Source organism: Pinus tabuliformis, chromosome 6 (assembly GCF_031772625.1).
Source record: "Pinus tabuliformis cultivar Carrire ecotype Pingquan chromosome 6, CPIR1, whole genome shotgun sequence".
Classification (NCBI taxonomy): Eukaryota; Viridiplantae; Streptophyta; class Pinopsida; order Pinales; family Pinaceae; genus Pinus; species Pinus tabuliformis.
Genome location: NC_142292.1, coordinates 1,482,079,703 through 1,482,107,218, shown reverse-complemented (window position 1 = coordinate 1,482,107,218; position 27,516 = coordinate 1,482,079,703). Strand labels below are relative to the sequence as shown.

The 27,516-nt window shown below is 37.6% G+C and overlaps 1 protein-coding gene across 1 annotated transcript in view; it reads left to right on the top strand.

The window, feature by feature from the left end:
• Nucleotides 1-27,516, top strand: part of LOC149264230 (T-box protein) — a 177,430-nt gene that overhangs the window by 129,024 nt on the left and 20,890 nt on the right. The window contains exons 4-5 of the mRNA XM_089427807.1: nt 12,399-12,469; nt 12,848-12,955. Of these exons, the coding sequence (XP_089283933.1) occupies nt 12,399-12,469; nt 12,848-12,955 (179 nt within the window). The remainder of the gene's footprint in view (nt 1-12,398; nt 12,470-12,847; nt 12,956-27,516) is intronic.

The following is a 27,516-nucleotide window of genomic DNA, read 5'->3' as shown; positions in this document are numbered from 1 at the left end:
TAGGGTTTCTGGAATAATGGCAGGTATCTCCATTATTTCTTGAAACCTAGCAACATTTCTTGCCCTCTTTACTGATGTTTGCTTGAAGTGTGCAGGAGATCTTTAGGTAAAAGGTACAGGTGGGCGTTTGGGGAAGTTCTAGGCTGAACCAGCCGACTCCCACTGGCTTTTCTGTGCAGAGCCTAGCTGACTGTTCCCTGGGTTAATCTTTCAAAGTTTCTTTTCTGTTTTACATTTAGAGATTTTCTTTCTGTTCACAGTGAAGTTCAAAATTTCTGATATACTGAAAACATTACTGCAATTATTGGTAAATCTGGCATTTCAGGGGCCAAATCTGTAAATTATTAAGCTGTCTTAGGGTTTCATTTTTTCTGACTTAGGGTTTAGGGTTTTTAGTCTCTTTTCTGGCATACTTCATTAGGGTTTTGTTTTTCTTTTGCAGGTATAGGTTTTGTCTTTGCATGAACATCGTCAATCTTCTCAGCCCCAAGCACCTGCAAACGCATAAGGACCGGAAAATCTGTGGGACGTGTCTCGCGATGCCTTCAGCCCAAACAAACACCGTCAAGATCGGATGAGATACATGCTAACCACGGCAAACAAGGCAAGCACGGCTTGTTTTCTCTGCACTGTAGCGGCCAGGGTATAGTCACGCTGTTTTCACTTGGACGCAGGAGTTTTGTCATTTCCGTATACACATCCACGAGTTTGGTCTCAGAACTTCTCTCTTTTGGAAAACCTTTCTGCATATGATGGATTAGAGCTGCGGTTGAAAGGAGGTGAACGTTGGTATAAACTTATAATTCGCAGCCAGCTCCAAACTCAGATCACAACGTCCAGACTTCTGCGTAACATAAAAACTGATGCAAAAGATCCGTCTGCAACATTCTTCTCCGCTGTCGACTGTATATATATGCATAAATCGTGGTATTGACATGACTGCGTAAGAAGAGCCATTCAATGTGAACTATTTAGCGCCAGTCCGAGCAAATCGAAGATGTTTGTGCAATGTTCAGGTAAGTATAAACCGATTAACGTATTTTTCGTTTGCTGTCAAGCGTCCAGCAATCATCTGAAGCTCACGCTGGAATTTTTTAGAGGCTGATGCGTCCGATTTTTTGTGTATGTCTGAGCCCGAGTCACTGCGATTCTTGTCCAAACTGTTACACGCTGTTATGATTTATCTGAGCCGCGGGTTATGGTCCTGTTGTTACACTATTCGATTTGTGCATTTATCCTTTCGCTGAGCCAATCATCTTTTGTCTGGTGTGTGCTTCAGTCCGCATCCTTTTTTCCTGAGGCTGCTTTCCGCTGCCTCTTTTTGCAAACCCGTGTTCGACCTCTGCATCTGAAAGCGTCTGAAGCGATTCCGTCTAGCGTTCAGCTGTTACGGCTAGGGTATTTACGTTTTTTTTGAAGTTTAGTTTGTATTTTAATATTTGATCAACGTAGATTTCAGTTTAATGTCACGTATTTTAATTTCAATTTGTTTTTCTTTAGATTTAGATTTAAAATTTTTATAGTTTTGTTTTATAGATTTTAATTTTAGATAAGATCAATGTAGATTTTAAATTTGATTTTAACTTAATGCTTTAGACTTAGGACTTTGTTTTAGTTAGATTTTAATTTATTGTTTTAGTTTAGTTTAAAGTTCTTTTTATTTTTTATATAGTTAGTTTTCATAAAAGATCAAAAAATGTTTATAATTTAGGCTTAGGTTTATATTTTTGTATAGTATATAGATTTTAGATTTTTTTAGATTTAGCTTTAATCAGCTTTTAATTTTTGTTTTATTTTATTTTTTGAATAAAAAATAAAAAATGAAAAAATATATTTTTAGTTTTATTTTTAATGATTAGAATTTAGTTTTAGAATTTTAACCCTTTTTAGGATTTTTAAATTTCCATAATATTGAAAAAAAAAAAAAAAAAAAAATTGGAAAATCATTTTGCCAGTTTCAGTTGCTTTCGCGATATATCTTTCATGCTGAGATCTGAAATTTTCAAGTCGAAACACGAAATCCAATGTCTGGTTAATAATTCATGATGCTCATGGTGGTCTAAGGCATTTATCTCTTCAAAGCTTTCAGTTGCCGGATATCGTTTTGGTCACATGATTTAGCTGATGATAGATGGTTGCTGTTCATGGTCCATGTTTCTTTATCATTTAAAAAGTAATCATTTAAACATTAACTCCACAAGGCACTGGTCTATTAAATCTCTAAATCCATCTAGTGCTTATCATATCGTGTCTCCCACCCAACTGTTTGGCAGTTGGTCTTCACTATCTCGCAGGGTCTACCCCCCTTAGCCGCGGGAGACGGGCTTAAACGGAGGGATCGGGGATCAGAGTGACAGCCCCCGGTCCGAGCGTTGTCGTGCCAATCTGCACGACAACAGGTCCTAGGAGTTGATATATCGCTTTTACGAAATGTTGTAGATTGCATAGACAATACACGATTTTACTACATTCTCTTAATAGATTTAATAGTGAAGTTTTGCATGCAATTGTGTATATATGAAAAAGCCACAAATCATAGATGATAGAAAGAAAGAGAGATATTATATTAATGTCCACAAATGGCTAAAATAGGTCAACGAGACTAGAAAGTACTACAAGTCATAATGGTAATATGGGAGTGCCAAAAACAAGTTTTAGTCACAAAAGCACCTAAAATGAAGATAAAGATTATAAAGAAGTAAACACAAGAGGGAATCTCTAGAAAAGAAATAGAAATAGGTGTAAACACACGAGGGAAGCTCTAAAAAAGAAATAGAAACATGTGCTGCTCTATGCAAGATTATATCCCATACCATAAGCAATCCTATAACCATTCTTTAGATGTATTGCACATGTGGAGAATTGTATCATCCAACTGGTAATGCTCCTATTTCCTTCATGATACAGGCTGAACCTTGATCCAAACCTCAGATTCTTTTGGGATCATCTTAGGAACTCTTTTTTTTATATTTTTTTTAACAAAATCAGATTTCGGATTTCATTCAAAAAAGGAGGAGGGAGCAAGCTCCCTTTACATAGATTTTGGAACTAGCCAAGTTGAGAGGGAAGGCCAGGAGAGCACAATCCTAATCAGCATGGGGACTGAGTTCATATGTTCCTAATTTTCCAACTACAGACTGTTTGTAAATTATTACATAATGAAACAAGAAAACTTGACATTTACAATTCATAAAAAACTCCTGATGCAAGGCAAATCGTAAATAGCACTGCTGAAAGTCCGTATTTTTTATTAACAGAAGGTTCTTTCTTTTGCTTGTTTCTACAGCTTTGATGCCCAAAGTTCTCTCTAGTCTAATTGAGGAGAATTCCTTTTAGGTAGGCAATGGATTCCTTTAGGTGAATGCATTGATTTTTGAGTGCTTTGATGTCTGAATTCTGGCTTGCGAGTTTGTTCACGAGGAAAGAGTTTTCATTCTTTGCTTGGAACTGGATGTCTTTGATAGTTTCTCTAAGTTGGTCGATCATGAACTTATTTTCTCTGTTGTAGGCGCACTTGTCGTTCTTAGAAGTTGTTTCCATTGGGTCCATAGTCACTTTGATGCTGAAGATGGCCTTTGTTGCTGAGGAAGGCTTTTATTGCTGAAAGTGGCCTCTGATGTTGAAGATGTCCTTTGTGCTGATAAGAAAAGAGCTCCTCAACGAGGGAGGGAGTGAAACAGGACAGATAGGCAAGGAAGTTGAGAAACAAGGATGGGAGAGGTTGACTGAGATTACAAAGAAGGAGCAACGATGTGAGAAAGAAGAAGACAGAGGGGGACAACAAGGAAACAGTAGGGGAGCGAGCTTTAAAGCGGAGTGATCTGTGGGAAGACAACGAGCAATCAAAGCAGGGGGAGTTAGACAAAGGAAGAAGGATAGATTGATGCCACAAGAGGGTCAACCGAAGAGATCTGAGTGATAGAACATAGATGTTACGATGCAAGAAGCAAGATAGTTGCAGAGAGGAGTGAGGAAGAGTCGGGGAGGAGAGAGAATAAATAGGTGAGAGGGCAGAGAGGGATTGACAAATTGGATGGGGAAGGAGGGGAGTCACAAGAGAAATGAGGGAGTATGTCAGTCTTGGAGATCGAACTTGACCAGAGAGTGAGGACGATGGATATTTGAGAGGGATTATGAGTCAGCATTGATTGATAAGATAGGAGCAAATTTAGAGGCAGGCCAACCCAGATTACGAAAAGACTCTGAATGGATTGGCTGGAGGGTGAAAAGATTATGGTATTGGGAGATGAAAGGAGTCATTTTCAACGCATACTTCTCTAGGAGGCCGTGCCACAACCTTGTTTGTTTGGATATCTGCTTGTTTATTATTTTCCCTTAGAATGTGCATGAATGTGACCTGTCCCAAATTGATTAGATGGTGCCTGATCCTCTTTGTTATTTGGCTTAATGCTGCGTATTTTGGGTCGGTCTTCTTGACCATGGCTTGAATAAGAATAACTGAATCTCCCAAGATAATTGGATTCAAAATGTTTCTTTTCCTTAAAATTTTTGCTCCCAAGAGGAGGCCATAAGCTTCGGCCTTATTGTTTGAAGTTGTGCCTAGTCCCCCCATTCAAAGGCAATGGAATTTTGTCTGCCTTGTTCAATCCTGCACTTGCTTTCCCCAGATTTGACTGGTCTTTTGAGAGCGTTCATCTATAGGATGAATTCTTCGTCTTTTAGCCTGATTTCCATTTCATATGGATCTCTTTCTTTTTTGGAATGGCTAGCAGATTAGGACTGTTGTTTGCATAGGAGATCCAAATTCGTTCCTCCTGCTGTAGCTGATTAAATTCTATTGCTTTCGTTCCTTTGGCTGATAGGAATTCAGATGTTAATCCCCATGTTTTGGAGAGCACTTTGCCTATTTCTGGAGTGTGGTTGTGGAAGATTTGTTGATTCCTAGCAAACCAAATATGCCAGCAAAGAAAGGAGGGGATGCTGGCCCAATATCTTTTGATGGTGTTTTTATTTTTTAGAGAATACTGGTAATCTTTTCCCCATGCTAGAAAGAACTCATTAAAGGATCGAGAGAGGTTCAGATCTAGATCCAAGGGGCTTACTAGCAGGGTCCAACACTCTTTTGCAAAAGTACAATCAAGAAAGAGATGTTGAATGCTCTCTTCAGCCTTGTGACACATTGGACACCAGGAGGGCCCGAAAATTCATTTCTTTCTAAGTTGTCTGCAATAAGAATTTTCCCTTTTAGGAGAGTCCATATAAATATTTTTACTTTTGGTAAGCTTTCAGTTTTCCACACTGACTTCCAAGGAGACCAATCCTGATTCCCTTGTTGTTGTTGGAGTTTCAAGTATCCTAACTTCATTGTATAATCAACTCCAGAAGGATCCCAAATGAAGGAATCTTGGGTGTCTTGATTGATAGGGGCAGCTCCCTTAAGAAGTGAAATTAAGGCTTCCCACTGATTTTTGAGTATTTGGGGAAAATTGGGAGCTTTCCAATTTTTCCAAGTGTTATCATGTGGATGCCATTGTGAAATTGACTCAAGTGAGGTGAGCCCTCTTCTACTCATCCACCTTTTTAATCGTTGGATTCTTGGGAGGTCAGCTAAAGGTGGCATTCCCATTATGCTGTCATTCCAAACATTTATCTCACGACCATTCCCTGGCAGCCTTGAGGTGTTTTTCTTGAGGAGGGGAAGGACCTTTTTGATAAGCTTCCACATTTGGGTACAAGGCTTGATTGGAGTTCTTTCTGAGAGGAGGGAGAAGCGAGAGTGGTTTAAATATTTGGATTCCAGAACTTGCTTCCACCAGCAGTTGTCCCCAGTAATAAGTCTCCAGGCAATTTTAGCTCCAAGGGCCAGATTCATAAATCTTGGAAGTCTGATTTAAAGTCCTCCTTTCTCATAGGGTGAAGTTACTTGATCCCATTTTACAAGGCTGAACTTTTTTGTTTCTGATTTTCCTCCTTGCCACATGAAACTCCTTATGATTAGCTCTATTTGTTTGTGGATACTTGCCAGAGCTAAGATTGCTGCAAATTGATAATTAGGTAGAGCTGTCAACATTGATTTGATTAGGATTACTCTGCCTGCTAGATTTAACCAAATCATTCCCCAATTTTGGATCTTTTTTTTTTCATTTTCTCAATGTATTTGGTCCATAATTCTAATTTCAGATTTTCTTTTGATACAGGTAAACCTAGATATAAAAAGTGGCTCCATCGAACCTAAAGGGGGATCTCCAAAATTTGTGCAATTCTTTGAAGGGTTCAGGATGGTGCATTCCATCCATAAATTATGCATTTTTTATTGTTAAGAAGACCTCCTGAAACTTCCATGAAACTATCTAGGACTTTTTTGAACCTTTGAGCGACTATGCAAGATGCCCCTCCCATTAGGAGGGTGTCATCTGCAAAGAGAGAGTGATTTATGCTTTTGATTCCAAAGCTTATAGATAGACCAGTTAAGGTACGATCTATTCTGCAGTTTTCAAGATGTCTACTCAATGAATCTGCAAATAAAATATAGAGGAAAGGAGACAAAGGGAAACCTTGTCTCAGTCCTCGAGAGCTTTGAAAATATTCACTCGGTCTTCCATTGATGAGGGATGATATCCATGGACCGACAATGCAAACTTTTATGATTTCTATAAATTCCTTAGAGAAGCCAAACTTTTTAAGAACAACTGCTAGAAAAGATAGATTAACTCTATCAAAGGCATTTGCCATGTCAAGTTTTATGATGATGCCCTACTCATTTCTTGCTAAACTTGAGTGCAATGCTTCTTGAACAATCATGGTATTGTCCATGATCTGTCTGTTGGGCACAAATCTGCCTTGATGTTTTGAGATAAGATTGGGGAGGATAGGTTTTAGGCGGTTAGCAAGGATTTTGGTGATGATTTTATATGAGGAGTTGCACAAGGAGATGGGCCGAAATCAATTGAAGGATGAGGGCTTTGGTTCTTTTGGAACGAGGGCTTTGGTTCTTTTGGAACGAGGGCTACGAATGTCAAGTTTGTGTATCCACTTATCCTCTTTTTCTAGATGACATTTCTAATCATTCGTATAAGATCTTTTTTAATGATGGCCTAGTTGAAATGGTAGAAAGCTATTGAGAACCCATATGGACTGGGAGCTTTGTTAGGTTGGAGACTCCAAACAACAGTTTGGATCTCACTTTCTTCGACCTCTTTCAAAAGATCTGAGTTTATTTCTCCATTTATCTTTTTTGGGATGTGCTTTATGAAGTTCTCAAAATCAGGAATTGTTGGATCAACTGTTAGAAGGTTTTTGAAATGGATGTATGCTTCTTTTTTCAAAGCTTCTTGCTCTTTAATTTCATGTTCTCCTTCACCTTTTAGAGTGTCGATCTGATTTATTATTCTTCTCATCTTTGTTGTATTGTGGAAGAAAACTGTGTTTTTGTCCCCAACTTGTATCTAGAGACTCCTGGATTTGAGCCTCCATTCCTCTTCCTCCTTTCTGTAGATTTCCCAATATAATTCTTTTTCCTTAAGTTGACTCTCTTTTGTTTCTTCCATGCATTCTCTCTTTTTCTGGATTGAATCCATTTCTTTTTGCAATTATTTTTTCCTGTTTTGTGATTCATTGTGATTGATCTTGGCCCAAACTTTTAATTCGTTTTTCACAATTTTTAATGTTGTTTCCCAAATGAAGTTTAGGGAACCAATAATTTTCTATGACCAAGCTTTTGCTATTATTTGTTTTGCTGCTTCTTCGCTATTCCATGATGGGCAAAAACGGAATGGGAGAGGCCCCAGGTTTCCTAAGATCCCTACACTGATTACCACCGGTTTGTGATCGGAGGCAGAAGAGTGGATGATTTTTGATGTCACTGAATTGAATTTAGCTATAGCGCTGTCTTGAATTAAAATCCGGTCCAACCTTTCTTTAATGTTGCTTTGGCCTATCCTTTTGTTATTCCACGTGTATTTCCAGTTATTTGAAGGGATGTCCAGAAGATTATGACTTTCTATAATACTTTCAAGTGAATCCCGAGATGGGTCAACATGGAAAGTGCCTCCAAATTTCTCTTCAGCTTTCATAACCAGGTTTAGATCGCCTCCAACGATGATGCTCTTGTTCTGGTCCTGAAGAAATATGTCTTTGAGGGAGTTCCAGCATAATTCTTTCTCTCTATAGTGATTTGGGGCATAAATGTTGAAAAGACAAATTTGCTCTTCATTTACAATCTCCTAATTCTCTTTTGATCCAGTGTTGGTCTTTTTGTTAATGTTGTAATTCCTAGATGTCCTTTCTCCATATTGTGTAGATTCCTCCAGATGCCCCTGTTACTTGGAGAGCTATTCCATCATAATTCCTTATGTTTTGGATAATTTTCCCCATTTCTTGTTCATTTATTTTGGTCTCTTGGATCATAAATATGTTTGGTTTCTCAGTTGATAAGATATCTTTGGCTGTATTGAGTTTAGAAGAGTGTCCCATTCCTCTGCAATTCTAGGAGAGCAAATTCATTATTTATTTTGGTTTGGAGCAGAGGGACCTTTCCCTCGATTAGGGTGGTGATTTTTCTCGTTATTGCCCTTGCTTTTTTCAAGGAAAGAATCCATTGGTTGTTGAGTTCCCATTACCATTTCCTTTGCTGCTACTTCATCTCTTAATTCCTTGTTGGTCTTCCTTCCTTGTCTTTTATGGAGGTCTAAAGAGGAGAGGGAATCTTTAGACTGGTTCCTGGTGAGAATTCTTTCAAAGGATGGAGGGGGGGACTGGGGGCAATGTTTGGGAAGGAGTGGGAGAAGGGGGAGAGGGACGATGGGCCAAGGGGGGAAGAAGGGGGAGAGGTGGAGGGGAGTATAGGTTCATTAAGGGCCAAAGGAGGATCGAAGGAAGGGTCGAGGGGCCCAAAGGGGTTGGAGTCATGGAGAGGAGGTTGGGGAATGGCTGATAGGGAGGGGGGGATTCAGAGGAGCTGATTGGGATGGAGCTTACTGAGTGGTTGACTTGTTTGTTGTCTTTTTTTTTTTTACTGGTTCCCATTTTGTTTCTTGGGCTTCTACTTCATCAATTTTTTGGTTTTTTGGACATCTATTAGCAAAATGACTGTACTCGTGACATACCTTGCATTTAAACGGGATTTGTTCATAGTCCAGTTGCTAAATGTGCATCCAGCTATCGGCGTTGATCTTTACGGCTTCCGGGAGGCCTTTTCCCAAGTCGACTTCCAAGCAGATCCTTGCGTAGGCATGCATATTCTCCTTGGTTCGCTTGTATATATTTTCCCACCGAGTTTCTTATTGCTTTTACCGATTCATCTCCCCAACAGTGGAGGGGGAGGTTGGGGAGGCGAACCCAAGCTGGAACAACACTTGGGATATCTAGCGCAGGGTCAAAGTCTAGCGTCCACCTGTTTAGATAATGTCCCCTTGTGTCCATGAAATATGGCTCGTTCCGGAATATCAGATCTCTGTCTTCTTTAGTTTCGAAGTGGAATGTGAAATATCCTCTTCCATAGAAACTAATGGAGATCTTCCCATTGATTGAGTTTGATTAGTTCTGCTCAACACATTTATGCACCGAATGAGGAGAAGGCCAGAGGCCTGTAAACTGACCCACCAAACCTCGTTCTGAAAGAAAGAGCGCTGCACGATGAGGCAAAGAGGGGGGTAAAACGATTATTGGTATATCATCTAGCTTCTTAACAAATTTGGAAATAGATGGTCTTGATCGAGGGGGACCAAGAGAAGAGATCAAGGAAGCGAAGGTTGAGGCTGACTCTTTTGGAGGCTGCTGAGCCGAATGAGGAGATGCAAGAAGGTGAACCCCTACCAGAGGAGGCTCTGGAGGGGCCATGGCTGTGGCTAGAGGCCAAGGCTGTGAAAAAAATTAGGTATCGCGTAGGCAACAAAGCGCAGTCCCTCGTTAAAATTCGTTCTAGTTTATTAATCATCCTCAAAGGAAAGTGAGATTTTGAATCAGATTCTCTTATAGTCTTCATTGCCAAAAGACTCTTCCATTTGACTTTGCACTATGTGAAGCTAGTTTTCTGCTACAATTTGGTGTGGGTAGCCGTTAAAACTTATTTTAATGGGTCTAATTGACAGCCATTACTAAAGTCACTTGGTTCATGTTCATGTTAGAATTTAGAAAAAAAATGCTAGTGCAAAAGGATGTGATAAAATTTATGATTAATTTCATGAGAATACGTAATTCAAAATTTCCAAAATTTAAAAACATATATGATAAAATTCTATGAAATTATTAAAATATATAAATAAGATTTATTAAATTTAATGTTTAATTTTGATTTCTATTTAAAATTTATTTTTAATTCATAAAGTACGTTTTTTATTAAATACATTTCGATTGTCATGAATGAATTCAAATTTATCCTCCCCCTCCTTGGCTTGCCATGTGGCATTGTGCATCCCAAGCATTCCACTAACTAAATAAATTCAAACTTGATTTGATTCAAATTGTCAAACATGATAAAATCTAATCACTACATCATAAAATTTGCCAATTTTTGTTTCTTAGGGATAAAATTGTTGAACATGGTGGCACAGGTCATTACTTTGTGGATTCTCATGGCTACAAGTAACAGCCATACAAAATAATTGAGCCATAAAGCTAACCCTTGAATTAGTTACTTTGGGTGGGTCCTAGGAGTTTGGTATATCGCTTTTACAAAATGTTGTAGATTGCATAGACAATACACGATTTTACTACATACTCTTAATATATTGAATAGTGAAGTTTTGCATGCAACTGTGTATATATGAAAAAGCCACAAATCATAGATGATAGAAAGAAAGAGAGATATCATATTAATGTCCACAAATGGCTAAAATAGGTCAACGAGACTAGAAAGTACTACAAGTCATAATGGTAATGTGGGAGTGCCAAAAACAAGTTTTAGTCACAAAAGCACCTAAAATGAAGATAAAGATTATAAAGAAGTAAACACAAGAGGGAAGCTCTAGAAAAGAAATAGAAATACGTGTGTTTACACGAGGGAAGCTCCAAAAAAGAAATAGAAACATGTGCTGCTCTATGCAAGATTATATCCCATACCATAAGCAATCCTATAACCATTCTTTAGATGTATCGCGCATGTGGAGAATCGTATCCTCCAACTGGTAATGCTCCTATTTCCTTCATGATACAGGCTGAACCCTGATCCAAACCTCAGATTCTTTTGGGATCGTCTTAGGAACTCTTTCTTACCATTTATAGATTGATATTATTGTTAGGGACATGGACTAGACATAAATCGCAGGATAGATCCTATTGCCTTTGCATGAAATTTGATGACTTTTACTTTGGAAACTGCAAACCAACATCCTCAAACCCAGCCACCCCGCATTGGAAAGAAAAGAGAGAGAAAAGGTAGTACATCTCAAATTAGCTCTATGCTCTTAAAGAATCATAAAAGGTGCTTCGATAAGTCTATTATATTATTTCTAATTTGTTGACTTATATTTTCAATCTTTAACTTCTATAATTTAGATTATGGATGCATTGAATGTTCATGTATTTTTGAAAATTCCAATATTCACCCAATTTGCACCTTCAGCTTCTACTTCTACACATATGCTTTTGGTAACTTTTGTAAAAGGCTGGTTTGTTTGATCAATTTCTTGTTGATCAATTTCTAGGGAAGGCTTGATTAGGATATGTGCTTGCTTCCATCACAGTTCTAGCAAACTTTATTAGGGAAGGTTTCATAAAGATGTAGGTAACTCTCCTTTGGATTAGAAATCTTGCAATATAAATGGCTGTCAATAAGGACTGCCCATTCCCTACATATCATCTTTGTCGTTTGATTCTGCAAATGAATGTCTATAGCATTGTCTCAGAATGTTTGTCGACTGTTATCACTTGATTTAATGGTTGTAAGGTGGCAGCAATTCTTGTTTGATATTGTCAGTGTGTATTTTCTACTGTCGTTGCTTAATATTTTGACAGACTTACGTTTTCAACTAATGCCATATGGTTAGGATATTTTTACTTTGCTACGTTTTCTCATATAATATCTTTTTAATAGTTACGAGTCTTGAAGGAAAGCGAGAATGGGGTGTTTGAGTTGCACATGCACTTGTCCATTTGTGACTTGATCAATCTGCACATGAATTGATCTTGCAGAAGAAATCTCTAATAGTAACTGCAATAGATAGAAGTAGGTTTTATCATTTATCATTGTCATGATTATGGATTGACTGGAAAGAAGCACCACAGATGACATGGAATTCTCTATGAGCCTACCCTGTTCAAGTTTCAAATGTGTTTGTATAAGACTAAGGGTGGTTTTATGGTAGTTAATGCATGACTTTGCAGAATAATAAACCATGTTGACATGAATGTTTTGATATTTCTGAGGACTTCACTTGGTGTCAGCACTTAACTATTATTTCTCAATTTCTAATGTATTTTCAATGTGCATTAAAATTTAGGTTTCATGCCAAAGAATACCCAGCATACAACAAAGAAACTTTTCCATTTCATCTTGGCTACTGCCAAACAGGTATAGTCAATTTATACGAAGGAAAAATACTTACGTTGGATTTCTTTTACGCTAATTTTAGTGGTTACAGTTAGGCGATTAATTATTTGGTTTGCTTAGATTGAAGTTGTTCAAGATTGAATTAGAATGAAGTACTCTACCTTTTCTGTTCCATATGCATAGTGATTTTGTTTCGCATTTATTTTTATGGCTAAAAATTGTTCTGTCAAAATATGATACGTAGTTAACTGGACTTTGCTTAATTTTGAACTTTGAGAATGTCAATGCAAATCTTCTTTTTACTTGCTTTATTTATCAATGAGTTTCGATGGTCTTTTGTATTATTCTTTTGTTGAGATCTATTATTTGTAATCAATTGGATATTTCACTGCCTTTCAGGCTCCTTTGTGGCATATGACAGCAGCATGAATCTACGAAATATTTTATGGTTGGCACCAATGCCAGATTGTTCTAACAGAAAATGTTCATCTCAATGGTTAGCCCCAGGTAATATTTTATAAGGAAGCATGCTAATCATTTATTTTGTATGCTTAAAAGGATAGCTGATTGATCTTAATGAGTTTTTCTAAGTTTACTAACAATAGAATATATCTAAGTTACCGGAAATGCTTGAAGAATTTGCCGGAAACGCAGATACCTGTTTCCGATACGGAAACGGATACGATTCTTGTCCAAAACACTGTAAAAATGTTTTTGTACTGTTTCAAAAAATTGGAAACTTCAGATTTGGAATTGGATACGTTTCCAAGGGATTTAAATTTTTTTGGACCCGTTTCCGGATTTCCGGAAACAGAGCCACGAAAATCATGATCGGAATCCACCCTTAAAATGTTTAACAGTGTGAAAATTTGTATAGCCATAAATAAATAATAAAAATGAAGAAATCAGATTTGCAAATAAACTCACTATAAACACAACCTCACAACGTCTCTTCTAAATGTTTAGAACAACGACACTCCAAATATTTATCAAGCATTCTTACTAAGAAAAAGATAGATGTTCAAAAATGCAAATAAAAGGGTTTGATGAATGTCTTCATAAAGAGATTTATTTGAGCGATTAATTTTCAGTTAGGTTAAGGTTTTGTTAATTGTCATTGATTTTTCTCTTGATTTCATAAATCCCTCCAATATAACAAATCTTCTCTAGCCAATCTTTTGCTTGCATATAGTCAAGAGACCAAGCTGACGTTGAGAAGATTGACATGTTCAAATAGGTCTTGATGGAATATCCCAATGATCCCATGGGCCTTTTAATTGCCATGCAAGGAAGATAGATATCATCTGTCGTGCATGACACGTTCGTTGAAGGAGTTGGACCCGAAAGCACAAACGCTGTAGCACTTCTGATTACATTACTAATGATGATGATAATATGTTGAATGTTACAATAATCACTAAGGATGATTATGTATTTTTAGATATAGATTATAGATTCTAAAAGATGAATGATAAATGAAATATATATATATATATATATATATATATATATATATATGTCGTTTCCTTGCTGTATCGTATTTTGATTTTTTGAAAATTTTTCGTATCCGTTTCAAACCCCATATCCGTATTTGTTCCCATATCTGTTTCAGTGCAACTTATATATATATATATATAATGTTGTCAGAACCGGATTGGACTGGTCAGAACCAGAGGGTCCAATCGTTTGGAGGGAAAAACCATTTCTGATTGGTGAACCAAACCGTTTTTGGCTGGTTCGGTATGGTTTTCTACAATGCTGTCAAGGACCCTTTGAACGCATTTTTTTCTTTTAAAGCAATGATTTATCACTGGGGAAGCCTAGTATTTGACCATTCTCTTTTATCTTTCATTTTCATCCTTTTACTTAAATTTTTAACATTACCATTAATTGACTTAGGATCAGTGTTGCGAACATCGCGATTTTTTCGTGATGTTGCTAAAATCGTCCGATAAGCGAGTCGATGAGAAATAATTGTTGGGCTGCGTGGCAAAGCGATTTTAGAACTAAATTTTGGTTCTTTTCCCTCTCATTTTGCAGACAGAGAGCAGAGGTCAGAGCTAAGGAGGAGGGGAACTCATCTACAAGGGAAAAAGAGGAGAAAAGTGAAGGAATTCAACATCCCAAGCAAAAAAATTTCAAGTTTGGACCAAGTTTCTTTAGTAGGGCGTGGTTTTTAGGTATGGACATCAAACTTGGCCCTATTTTTTTGTTATTTTCTTGTTTGTCCTTGGGTTTCTATCACCAATATATTTTCCATCATTTTTTTCTTGGATTTGAGTGTGTTTTTTTTGTTGCATTTAGTGAAGTGTTTTTTTGGTCAAAAATGCAAAATCTTGATTGTTAGTTTTATTTGTTTAATTTCTTCTTGTGCCCTAGTTTTTTCATGATTTTTTCTTGGGTTTGAATGTGTTTTTTGGGCCATTATTGTTGCATTGAGTTGAGGTTTTTTTTGTTGTAAAAAATTCAAAATGTTGTATGTAAATTTTAATTTCATTTGTTTAACTTGCAATTCGTTTTGTGTCTTAGGTTTAAACTTCAAATTGCAATCTTACATTAAAACTCAAGATTCTACAAAGTTACAAACATGCCAAGGAAATTGGACCTTCTGTGGGAATTTGGTGAACCTGATGGAGGGTTTGACAAATCAAATTTGACTTGCAAGTTATGTGGGCATCATATGACAGGGGGGGTATACAGATTGAAGTTCCGCCTTGCACAAATTCCTGGACATGAGGTAGGGCTTTGTTCAAATATAAATCCAGAAATCATCTGAAGAGCCCTCAAATCATTAGAAGAAATAGGGACAACCAAACTGTCCAAGGCAGCTATGAAGAGTCAAATGGTAGGGGGTGGAGTGGTGGGATTGGGAGGTGACCGTGAGATTGATACTGGGTCTTCTTTACCATCAACATCTAAATCAAACCCCATAGCTACCTCATCATTTTTTGTTTCTAGAACCACACCTGGTGCACAACCATCTATCACATCAGATCTTAAAAAAGGGGAGAAGGAAGAAGTTGACAAGTTGTTGGGCAAGTTTCTTCTTTGGAGTGATATTCCTTTCAACATTGCCATGAACAATCCATTTTTCCACCCACGATTGATGCTATTGCTATTGTTGGCCCAGGGTACAAAGCCCCGTCATATGATGACTTTAGAGAGCACATTCTTCATAATGAAAAGGTTGACTATACTAAGAGATTAGAGGAGTTTAGGGCATCATAGGCACACATAGGATGCATTGTGATGTCAGATGGTTGAACCAATCAAAAGGGTAGAAGCCTTATTAACTTCTTGGTTAATTGTCCCAAGGGGCCAATGTTTATGAAATCTGTTGATGCATCTGCACATATTAAAGATGCATAGTTATTATGTGATTTGTTGGACGTGTTCATTCAAGAGATGGGTCCACATCATGTTGTCCAGGTCATAATAGATAATGCTACAAATTATGTTGCTGCGGGCAAGAGGCTTAGGGAAAGGCATCCTAACTTATTTTGGACACCTTGTGCTGCACGTTGCATTGATTTGATGTTGGAAGACAGGAAAAATTCCTTTTGTCAAGGATATTGTTGAATCATAAAAAACATTACAAAAAATTTATATATAATCATGTATTTGTGCTTCATTTGACGAGAACATTCACCAAGAACAAGGAGTTGGTGCACCCTGCCATTACACGGTTTGCCACTAGTTTCATGTCTCTTTAATCCCTCCTAAATTCTATCTGGGATGTGAAAAGAGTGTTTCTTTCAGAGGAGTGGCATGCTTTGTCATATATCCGCGAACCAAAGGGAGAGGCCATATGCAGGTTAGTTTCATACCAGGAAAGCTTCTGGGCAGGAGCGTAGGAGTTGTGTAGCATTATTGAACCTTTGGTAAAGGTTATTCAATTAGTTGATGGAGCCAAGTCCGCAATGGGCTACTTGTATGAGGCCATGGATAGGGTCAAAGAATCCATTCGCAACTACTATGATGATAAGGGGGATGAGGGGTTTGAGAAACAACAACTCATGTGGGAAGTGATTGATGAACGATGGAACAACACACTCCATCGTCCTATTCATGCTACAAGGATCTACCTGAACCCTGCATTTTCTTACTCCTGTGGTTTCTTATTTAATGTTGAGGTCATGGATGGATTCTTCACTTGTGTTCAGAAGATGGTGCCATCTCCAGTAGAACATGCAAAAATCTCAAAAGAAATGGAGATATACAAGATGGCAGGTGACACTTTTAGCTTTGACATGGCTATTGTGGATAAGAAGACTAAAATGCTAGGTAAGCTTTAGTTTGTTTCAAAATTCATTGTCTCTTCAAGTTCAAACTTTGCTTCAACATTCAAATTTCATTTTTTTCTTATGTTTATCTTATTTGTCGTAGATGCATGGTGGAGAAGCTATGGTGGCAGAGTACCCAATCTCTAAATGCTTGCCATTCGAGTGTTCAGTCAAACATGTAGCTCCTCGGGATGCGAGCATTTGTCAAGGATATTGTTGAATCATAGAAAGTATTACAAAAATTTTATATATAATCATGCATTTGTGCTTCATTTGATGAGAACATTCACCAAGAACAAGGAGTTGGTGCACCCTGCCATTACACAGTTCGCCACTAGTTTCATGTCTTGTCAATCCCTCCTGAATTCTATCTGGGATGTGAAGAGAGTGTTTCTTTCAGAGGAGTGGCATGCTTTGTCATATATCCACAAACCAGAGGGAGAGGCCATATGCAGGTTAGTTTCATACCAAGAAAGCTTCTGGGCAAGAGCGCAGGAGGTGTGTAGCATTATTGAACCTTTGGTAAAGGTTATTCGGTTAGTTGATGGAGACAAGCCTGCAATGGGCTACTTGTATGAGGCCATGGATAAGGTCAAAGAATCCATTCGTAACTACTATGATGATAAGGGGGATGAGGGGATTGAGAAACAACAACTCATGTGGGAAGTGATTGATGAACGATGGAACAATACACTCCATTGTCCTATTCATGCTACAAAGATCTACCTGAACCCTACATTTTCTTACTCATGTGGTTTCTTATTTGATGTTGAGATCATGGATGGATTCTTCACTTATGTTCAGAAGATGGTGCCATCTCCAGCAGAACGTGCAGAAATCTCCAAAGAAATGGAGATATACAAGATGGCAGGTGACACTTTTAGCTTTGACATGGCTATTGTGGATAATAAGACTAAAATGCCAATGAAGCTTTAGTTTGTTTCAAAATTCATTGTCTCTTCAAGTTCATACTTTGCTTCAACTTTCAAATTTCATGTTTTTCTTATGTTTATCTTATTTGTTGTAGAGGCATGGTGGAGAAGCTATGGTGGCAGAGTACCCAATCTCTAAAGGTTTGCCATTCGAGTGCTCAGTCAAACATGTAGCTCCTCGGGATGCGAGCATTTGTCAAGGATATTGTTGAATCATAAAAAACATTACAAAAAATTTATATATAATCATACATTTGTGCTTCATTTGATGAGAACATTCACCAAGAACAAGGAGTTGGTGCACCCTGCCATTACACGGTTTGCCACTAGTTTCATGTCTCGTCAATCCCTTCTGAATTCTATCTGGGATGTGAAGAGAGTGTTTCTTTCAGAGGAGTGGCATGCTTTGTCATATATCCGCAAACCAGAGGGAGAGGCTATATGCAGTTTAGTTTCATACCAGGAAAGCCTCTGGGCAGGAGCGCAGGAGGTGTGTAGCATTATTGAACCTTTGGTAAAAGTTATTCGATTAGTTGATGGAGACAAGCCCGCAATGGGCTACTTGTATGAGGCCATGGATAGGGTCAAAGAATCCATTCGCAACTACTATGATGATAAGGGGGATGAGGGGTTTGAGAAACAACAACTCATGTGGGAAGTGATTGATGAACAATAGAACAATACACTCCATCGTCCTATTCATGTTACAATGATCTACCTGAACCCCGCATTTTCTTACTCCTGCGGTTTCGTATTTGATGTTGAGGTCATGGATGGATTCTTCACTTGTGTTCAGAAGATGGTGCCATCTCTAGCAAAACGTGCAGAAATCTCGAAAGAAATGGAGATATACAAGATGGCAGGTGACACTTTTAGCTTTGACATGGCTATTGTGGATAAGAAGATTAAAATGCTAGGTAAGCTTTAGTTTGTTTCAAAATTCATTCTCTTCGAGTTCATACCTTGCTTCAATTTTCAAATTTCATTTTTTTCTTATGTTTATCTTATTTGTCTTAGATGCATGGTGGAGAAGCTATGGTGGCAGAGTACCCAATCTCTAAAGGCTTGCCATTCGAGTGCTCAGTCAAACATACAGCTCCTCGGGATGCGAGTGCAACTGGAGTGTATTTGAAAAAATACGCACCGAGAAGCGCAACAAGTTAAAATATTCCAATTAATTTTTTGAATTCATTAAATAATAATTTTTTGAATTTATAATTTACAATTTATAATATATTAATTTATGACCCTTGTACAGGTTGGAGTCCCAACGACTTAATGATATGGTTTACATCTACTACAATCTTCGATTGTGGGTGAGGCAACTTGAGGGGACACCTGATGTGGAGGCCATCTCATTGGATGAGATTGACACCATTGCTACATGGAGGGTTGAGGCCGATAGGTCTATCATGGAGTCGACCCCTGATTGGTTAGAGTAGGAGGTAGTGGTGGGGGTAGAGGAGGAGGCAGAGGAGGAGGAGGAGGAGCAACAGGAGGAGGAGGTGACACCACCTACCCCTGTCACCAGTAGACGACGTGGTCTACCTTTTATAACTCTTAGTTCTTCAACTTCTAGAGCACAACAGAATCCACTGCCAGCCCCACCGCCTTCTTCATCTAGAAGGAAAGTTGTTACATTTTCTCGCAAGAGGGGCTGAGGAAATCAATAGTATTAGTTATTTGGTTCATTTCATTGTATATGACATTATGAGTCATGATATGAGATACATTACTATATTTTTTGTTGATATTCTCAGGACTTAGTATTCGGTATATGATTCACTGTTATGTGTGATGTAGCACTAGACATGATATTACACATCTTATATATTAATTCTCTTTTCATATTTATGTGTCAATGCATTTATTTTATGTAACATTTCTTAGGATGTTTGAGAGTAGTTCCGAATTCATTGGATTTGATATGAAGAAAGTAGAATTTTAGATCCTATTGCACTCAAATTGTCGAAGTTTCAAGGAAGCGGAAGTGCCAATTTTTCAACAAGGATCGGATCACATATTAGAAGTCCCTGTGTCATATTCATCCCATTCTACAAGTTATATATTGTAAATGATCATAGTAAAACCATTAGTCTATGTAATGACCTAGGTAAGCCTATAATTTAATGACAGATTCCATCCTAGGGGGTTTTTTAACCTCACTGATTATCTGTGTTTTTTGACACAGCTAATCAGAAGAGTTTTTTCCCTCCAACTTAAACCCCCAAATCTATGGTGAAATTTATTGTTGAATTATTAGGTGAGTCGTAGTGTTCTAGTCAGCTCTAATGTAAAAGTAGTTTGGGAATAATTTAAGCTAATTGGCTAAATTATTTTATTACAAATCACTTGGTTTATTAGATCATATTGAGTCACAGATGGGTTTTGTGTCTTAAGGGTTTAAGACAAATGTGTATTTCCTCTTTGAGTCTTTAAAAGAAAAATTATATGTAATAGAGGGTTTGAAAAATAATTAATCTCTTCATGTGTAAATTAATTAATTTTTCTGGCAAAATAAAATTAAATTCTAAGCTAAAAAATTAATTAATTAGAGTCAAAATTAAAATGTTCAGGAAAATATGTTCGACAAATGAAAAAATTCGTGGGTCTTGAAAGAATCAATTTTTAAAGGTCCTCCATCAAGGGAATATTGATTTTTTCAAGAAAATTTGGCCCTTGGACCTTGGTGGTTAAATAAAAGTCAATTTTTTGAGGAAATTAGCTCTAAATAACTAATTTTGAGCTAATTAAAATGGAATTAAATGATAAATTCGAAAATTCCTCAAAAATAAGAAACCAAGGGCCAAGGTTGAAAGATCTTGAAGTATTTATCAACGACCAAAATTATTTTGATAAGGATCAAAGAAACTAGCCATTATTTTTCCATTTGGAGGATTTATCTATACATTGGAGAGTCATTTGAGTCTCTAGTCATCTTGATCTCTGACTAGAATTGCTGCTAAAGCATTGTGTAAACTATTGTCCTGTTGGGGACTATTTTTTCTATCATAATAAAAGACTTTGGGGTGCAATTCAAGGTGTTTTTGCTTATTGATTTTTGGTATGTGCTGATTACAGGCATCTCTATGTTGTAATGAATATTGGTAAGATCTGTTTTTTCATTAGATGGAGATAAAATCATACTATTGATAGTTTTGGGTTAATTTTAGGTGGTTTGATTCCCACATGTGATCTAATAGATTATATTTTGAGATAAATACATAGTGTTTGCAGGGACTTCAGTCCGTGGCCTCCAAGTTCACAAACTTTGGCAAGAATCATTATCACTCGATTTCTAGGTTTTTATATGGCAGATTTAATCTTTGCTTGTGTTATAGTGAATCATTAATTTTTTTGAAGTATTTTAGTCATTCTTTCAAGTAAAAAATATTGAAAATTTTATTTTCTCAAAATCCATTTAAAAACCCATGTATTTTTTGTAAATTAAATTGTAAATTGTAATTGTAATTTATTTTTTCTAATTGGGGTTGGGGTGTTAGATCTATTTTGTATATATTTGGGGTTCAAGTGTTTTTATTTTCATTTTTTGTAGGTTGGATCAAGTGATCAAGTGAGAGAAGAGCTAGATCTAGGCCCTTGAGGGTAAGATCTAGTCTGTAGACAATTTTGCAAGGCCATTTACTGAAGATTTGACGGCAAAATTCAGATCTGGAAATTTACAAGATGAGTTTTCAATTTTTGGCCTCCTTTTGCCATTTCAGCCTCCGATCTATCATTTCAGCCCGTTTATCCCCACAAATTGGCTTTCCTTAGCCTTGTTCTCCAATTCTTGGCCTCTTTTGCCCCAAAATTGACCCGAAACCCTAATATGAAGTTTTAAGGCTAAATACTTGACGGTTTTGCAGGATTAAGGTCTCAAAATTCATATTTAGCAAGTGGCAAGGTAATCCCAAAATTTCAACGATTTTCAACAGTGGGATCTTCAAGGCCTTGGGCCTAGGGTTTGACCTCGAAACCCTCATTTTGCTTCAGTTTCATTATAACAGCTAAATCACAAATAATTAGGCCCTAAAATCAAATTCTGTATGGTCAAAATTGTTTAGAATTGCAAAATCTTCGTTTTCACAAATTTTTGCCACTTGGGCATCTCTAATTTGACCTAGATCTGACATTTTAGTTTGCTGGAAATTTCTGCATAACTGTAAAAATCAGATCTGAACATTTCTGAATCACATCCTAATTAAAGTCTAAAAAATATGAATTTTCAATTTTTTTGACAAACTTACTATTTTTAAACATTGTGGGGATTATCTGTAGTATTTTCAGTTTGTTGATTTGTCATTAATATACTGCTGTCATAAACTTATCAGTTCTGAAAATTGTTGAATCAAACTCTCCTAAAGCCCTCAAATTGGAAATTTTCAAGTTTTAGTGTATTTTCCCATTTCTGAAAATATTGGTTATCTATTTTTGGCAATTTTATCTTGTTGATCTGTCACTGTTTCACTGCTAAAATAAGTATATCAGATCTGAAATTTTCTTAATCAAGCCCTAAAAGAAATCATAAAAATTGATTTTTTTCAAGTTTGACAATTTTTACTATTTTTAGGCATTTTTTGGCATTGGCGCTGACATCACTATTTGTTGATCTGTGGATTAACTTACTGCTTCAAATTATACTTCAGATCTGAAATTTTACTAAAAGATATATTTTGAGAAAGCTAACATACATATTTTCTAAGTTGGCATATTTTTGTGATCTTGGGCAAGCATAAGCATTGCTGGTTTAGCATTTTATTATTGTTGTTATAACATTGATCAAGTCTGAATTTTCTGAATATTTATTGCTGATATACACTATCATAAATCTGTGGTCAACATCTTGATTGACTACTGTTGGCATTTGACATCTTGAGTATCTTGTCATCTTGGTATATTGTTGAAATTTGCACATCATATAGGTTAGTTAATCATTCAATCAGCAGGTGTCCATCCGGTCATTTGGTTTCATTTCATAAGAAACAAGAATTTGTGACTCCACTAAGGCACTGGTCTCATAATAAAAAATCCAATTTAATCATAATCTTGCTTAATTCCAACCAAGTGGCTAGGCCACTCATCTGTATCTCCTAGGTAAGTTGATTTCTCAACTTACTTTCCTTCACCTCATTCCATAGGGACTACCCCCCATAGCCTACTGTTGGGAGATAGTTAGAACGGAGTGGGTGGAGATCAGAGTGATAGACACCGTCCTGAGCGTTGTCGCGGTGCCTGTACAATCCTGGCAACAACACTCAAAATCCAATAGACTTAACAATTTTTTAGGATTGAGGGGATTGCAAACTTTCCATTGGATTTTGTCGTGTATGAGGGTATGGAACGAACGTTTAATCAAGAGAACCAACCCCTTTATGTGCCTTGATGTTAGTGGCATTGTTTGTTGAACTCCTCTGCCAAGATCCTACTAAAAATGCGCCCATCACTTAAACAAAATATTGACTTGACATTCTAAGCTTTTTCTATCTTATTTTGATGCTTAGAGGGTGATATTGATGAAGAAGATCTCAATATAGGCAAAGATTTTGATGATATGTAGGTATTTGTTGTAGCGTGATTTTTTTTGGATGCTAGAGGCCATCTTGGGCCTATTTGTTGATGTATTTTTGGTTCAGAGATGGAATGCACTTAGTGCTATTTTGGTTATGTGCACCCTTACATGTTGTATAAATAAGAACTTTTGCTTAATTGTGTATGAATGGTTTGGATTCATATGGATGCGCATGAATATATATTTTTGTCTTTAAGCATTGAATATTTTGTGTGTTTTTGGTTGATCGGTTTTTGGGTTTGGTTTTAAAATTTTGACCATCATCTAGCATGATGTTTGATAGACTTTTCATATTATAAAATATTGAGCACCAAAGTAATCACCAATTACAAAATTCTTGAATAATAACTATTGATTTTTAAGGTGCAATTAAGACAAACACATTTTTCTACTAGATAATTACTTCCAATGATACAGTTTATATCTTTAGCACATTCCAAATCATTAAGCAACAATACTTCAGAAAATTTCAACCATAAATACAATAGGGCAGAAGAGATCACAGTGAAACAATGATGCACAAGAGACACAAAAATTTATCCTGGGAAAAACCAAACCACGAAAAAACCCAACAAATCTTTTCTTAGGAAAAAATGTCCAATTCAATCAAAAGGTACTTATGATTTTCCAATCAAAATATCATCCAATTAACCATACCATATTCTAAGTCAAACTAAGTCAAAAGAGAGTCAATTTTTTTATCACAAGTCAAATTTGGTCAAAGAGGCTGAATTTTCGCTGCTCCTAGTCAATTGAGGTCAAAGGGGTTGAATTTTGGCCCTGTTGCTCCACAGAAAGATTCAGTCAAACTGCCCAGTTTGACCTATGGTCAAAGCTAGTCAAAATAAAAAAGTCAATGCCAAAATTTCTATCCAAAAAACTAGTCAACCTTCAGTCAAAGATGCCAAAATATTTGCTCCAATAAACAGTGAAAGATTTGGTCAAAGCAACCTAGAACAATGCCAAGTCAACGCTGGTCAAAGTGTCTTCTTCCTCCTTCGCACGTGTGAACAAAACCTTCTTGAGCAAATCCAAATTGGTGATGAGATGATGCCAAATGAGGAGGATCGAATGTCAATATATATGAGCCAAACCAAGTGGGTTTTGACCAAGGGTCAAACCAATTCAAGAGGTGGGGCCGACCTGTCATCTTTGGGCCAACTTGAACAGATAAAATAATAATTATTTCCCTTTGACTTTTTTGACTTAAATATCGACCACAATTGCATAATTGCAACATCAACTTCAACAATGGTTACTTCATTCAGAGATAGCTCTTGCACATTGTTGTCGCCTAAGATGTACACCTAGATGTGGGAAAAGTTTCCAACCCCACAAGGTATAGTCTTTATGGCGCAATGCTTGGGGGTAGTCCCTGTTATTGCTCAAACTAGTAGGGGTCTTAGGAGGGGATCCTATAAAGCAACTATTAGGTAAAGGGGCAACGGGAGCGTAGCCCATTGTCACCTCAGGTAAAGCTCCCTGCTCTTGGCAGACTTTGACCGATGGAAGGAGACTCAGTATAGGGGAAATCACTTGGAAGGATAAATCTATGAATGGATAAAGAGTGATTCCTAATGCCTATTCGCAAGAGAGGCTCAAATAGATAACTTTCTTGCTTCAAAAGCAAGGTGATAGGCTCTCTAGGAAGGGCTAAGAGGATTCTTGGGCCTAGGTTTGGAGGATATGCCTTAAAAAGGGGCTTCCTAGACCTAAGGATCCTTATGGATAAGAGGCTTTTATGTAATCCTTGTGGAATTGGAGTTATAAAGTTGCGGGACCACACAGAGCCAAGTGGACCCAAAACTAGGTCAAGGGTATGGAGTTGATCAACCAATGAGGGGCTTGACCTAATTAGGGTAGGGAATAGGATCAAAGGACTAATTTTCTTTTGAGATTTGAATGCAATGATCCCAATGAGGATGCTAACCCAAGTCAATCTAGGGCAAGAATTGGTCTTGCAGCTAGGGCTTGCTATATCTTGGGATTCCACCATCGAATTTGCTTCAAATTTGCTTCAAACTTGGAGGACCTCTAGACAAAACCCCTGCGTAGTAGTGGACCAAAAATCGAGGTGATTGGATGGCTAGAAGGGAATTCAATTGATGCCCTAGGAGACCTATTAGGGCTAGGCCTAGAAAGAGAAGGAGAAGGCAAGAAAAATAATCGTTTAAGTGACCACCAATGGTTGGATCAGTGCCTTGCCTTCAGGAGAGATGGAGTCAAGATGAATTTGTGATTTGGAGAGAATTAACCCAATCAAGGAGTCCTTTTGACAACTTTGCATGGCAAATTAGGGCATGCAACAACTACCAAAGGAATTTACACTTCGATGTTCAATAATTGATGACTTATCAAGGTATATTTAATGAAAATAACCTCTAGGAACATTCACCTATTCATACATGACACATGTAATGCATGCAATGCTTAAAGAGATAAAAAAATCCACAATTTCGCATAAATTAGAGGCAATTTCAGACCTAGATAGCGAAAATCCCAGCAACATTCATGTGACAAGATAAAAATAAGAATAAACATGAAAAAGAGATCACTTACATGTACAATGAGTATATCCAATCATCATTCTATGACAAGAATGAAGCTCCAAGATCAAGAGAATAGTATCAAAACATCAAAATTCATCCAAGAAACCAAACTCGTCCTCCAAAAGGGAATGCGAAATTCTCCAAGTAGCTACTAATTCGAAATCCAAGTGATGATGAGAGAAATAAATCACTTCTCATCAATTTATACCATCTCTAATGAGTTTGATTTGCCTAATTAGGCTTATTTAAGCCCCAAATAATAAAATAATGTGCAATAATAACATCCCTTGGTGACAAGCCCACCAAGATAGCTCAATAACATAAAAATAAGCCTCTCAAGAGGGCAAAATAATCAATATAATGAGTCGTTGGGCCATTGAGAAGGCCTAATGAAGTCCAAAGTGTGCCATGGTGAGAGAATGGACTCCAAACATAGTGGACAAGGGGTTGGCCCCTTGTTTCCCAAGTAAGTCACATGTGGTGCTCCCAAGTGGGTGTGGGGGCACAAGGACATCCTCATGGGTCTCCAAGTGGATTGATAATGCTTGTAAACCATCTGTAAGGGCTAGGATGATGACATAAGCCCTCCCTTTGTCTCCTGTAGTGAGACACATCCTCATCTGGACCCTGGAACATTTTCCAAGTGTATGGTGCAAGTGTGGAGCCGGCTAGGCATGGTGAACCAGGTGCATCATCCTCATCCAAAAGGTGGAACACGAGCAATCACTGAGTGGTGTTGGGGATCCATGAAGTACTCTCTGCTATGGTGGAGGCCCATGGCTCTCAACACTCACCCTACAAGTGTCAATGTGGTCCTCTGGAGGGCTTGGGCCTCGTATAGGGAGACCAGGCCCCAAATGGAGACCCACCTGTAATCCTGCATAAGATCCAATGTGTTCCTTTTGTCTTCCAATGCAACAAATCATTAGAATAATCAAGTAAAAGAGCTTAGAAATCATGGAATCAATGGGGCACTTCTGGGTGGCATGCCCTTCCATAGTGGTATTTGGCATGTATAAGTGTCTTCAAGATTAATAAGGGGGTTGACCAAGGACCTTATTAGGTGGTTTCAACCTTTAAATGGGGTGACATGTCCATGGTATATCCATTAGGTGGTAGGTGGCATGTGATATAGTGATGGAACGAAGTGGGGATCAGGGGAATGCTCTAGGCCACATGTCATAGTAAAATGATAGCTATGATGAGGGAAGCCTGCACTTGGGTATATGAGTGTAGGAGGAAGCAAATCATGGTACATGAGTTACATCGACCTTTGTTTTTCCACCCTTCTTCTTAGGCCTTTTGCCTTTTGATTGATTTTTCTTCATAACTACTCTGGGCTCCAGGGGATGAGAGCATGATGTGTAGGATATAGCAGTGGACACCCTTTTAAGGTGGGGCAGTTCATTGTCCACTAGGGGTTGGTACAACCATGGGTTCCTTAATGATGGAGGGGGCTCATCTAAGGCCCATAGGAACCAAGGTGATGACTAGGGATAAGGGGTAGAGCTCATGTTTGGCTTTTGCCCACGTGTTAAATTCATATATCCCGATCATCTTTTGCATTTTGTGGTACATTTCCTGTTGAAAGTGGCCAAATTATGCTTTTTCTTTTCTTTTGCGTTGCACAACCTTCAAGGCATTGTTCCAGGCCTGATCCAAGGTGTGGACAAGGGGAGGGGGAGGTTAACCCTATGTGGACACAGTGGACCCGAATGGGAAAAGTGATGAA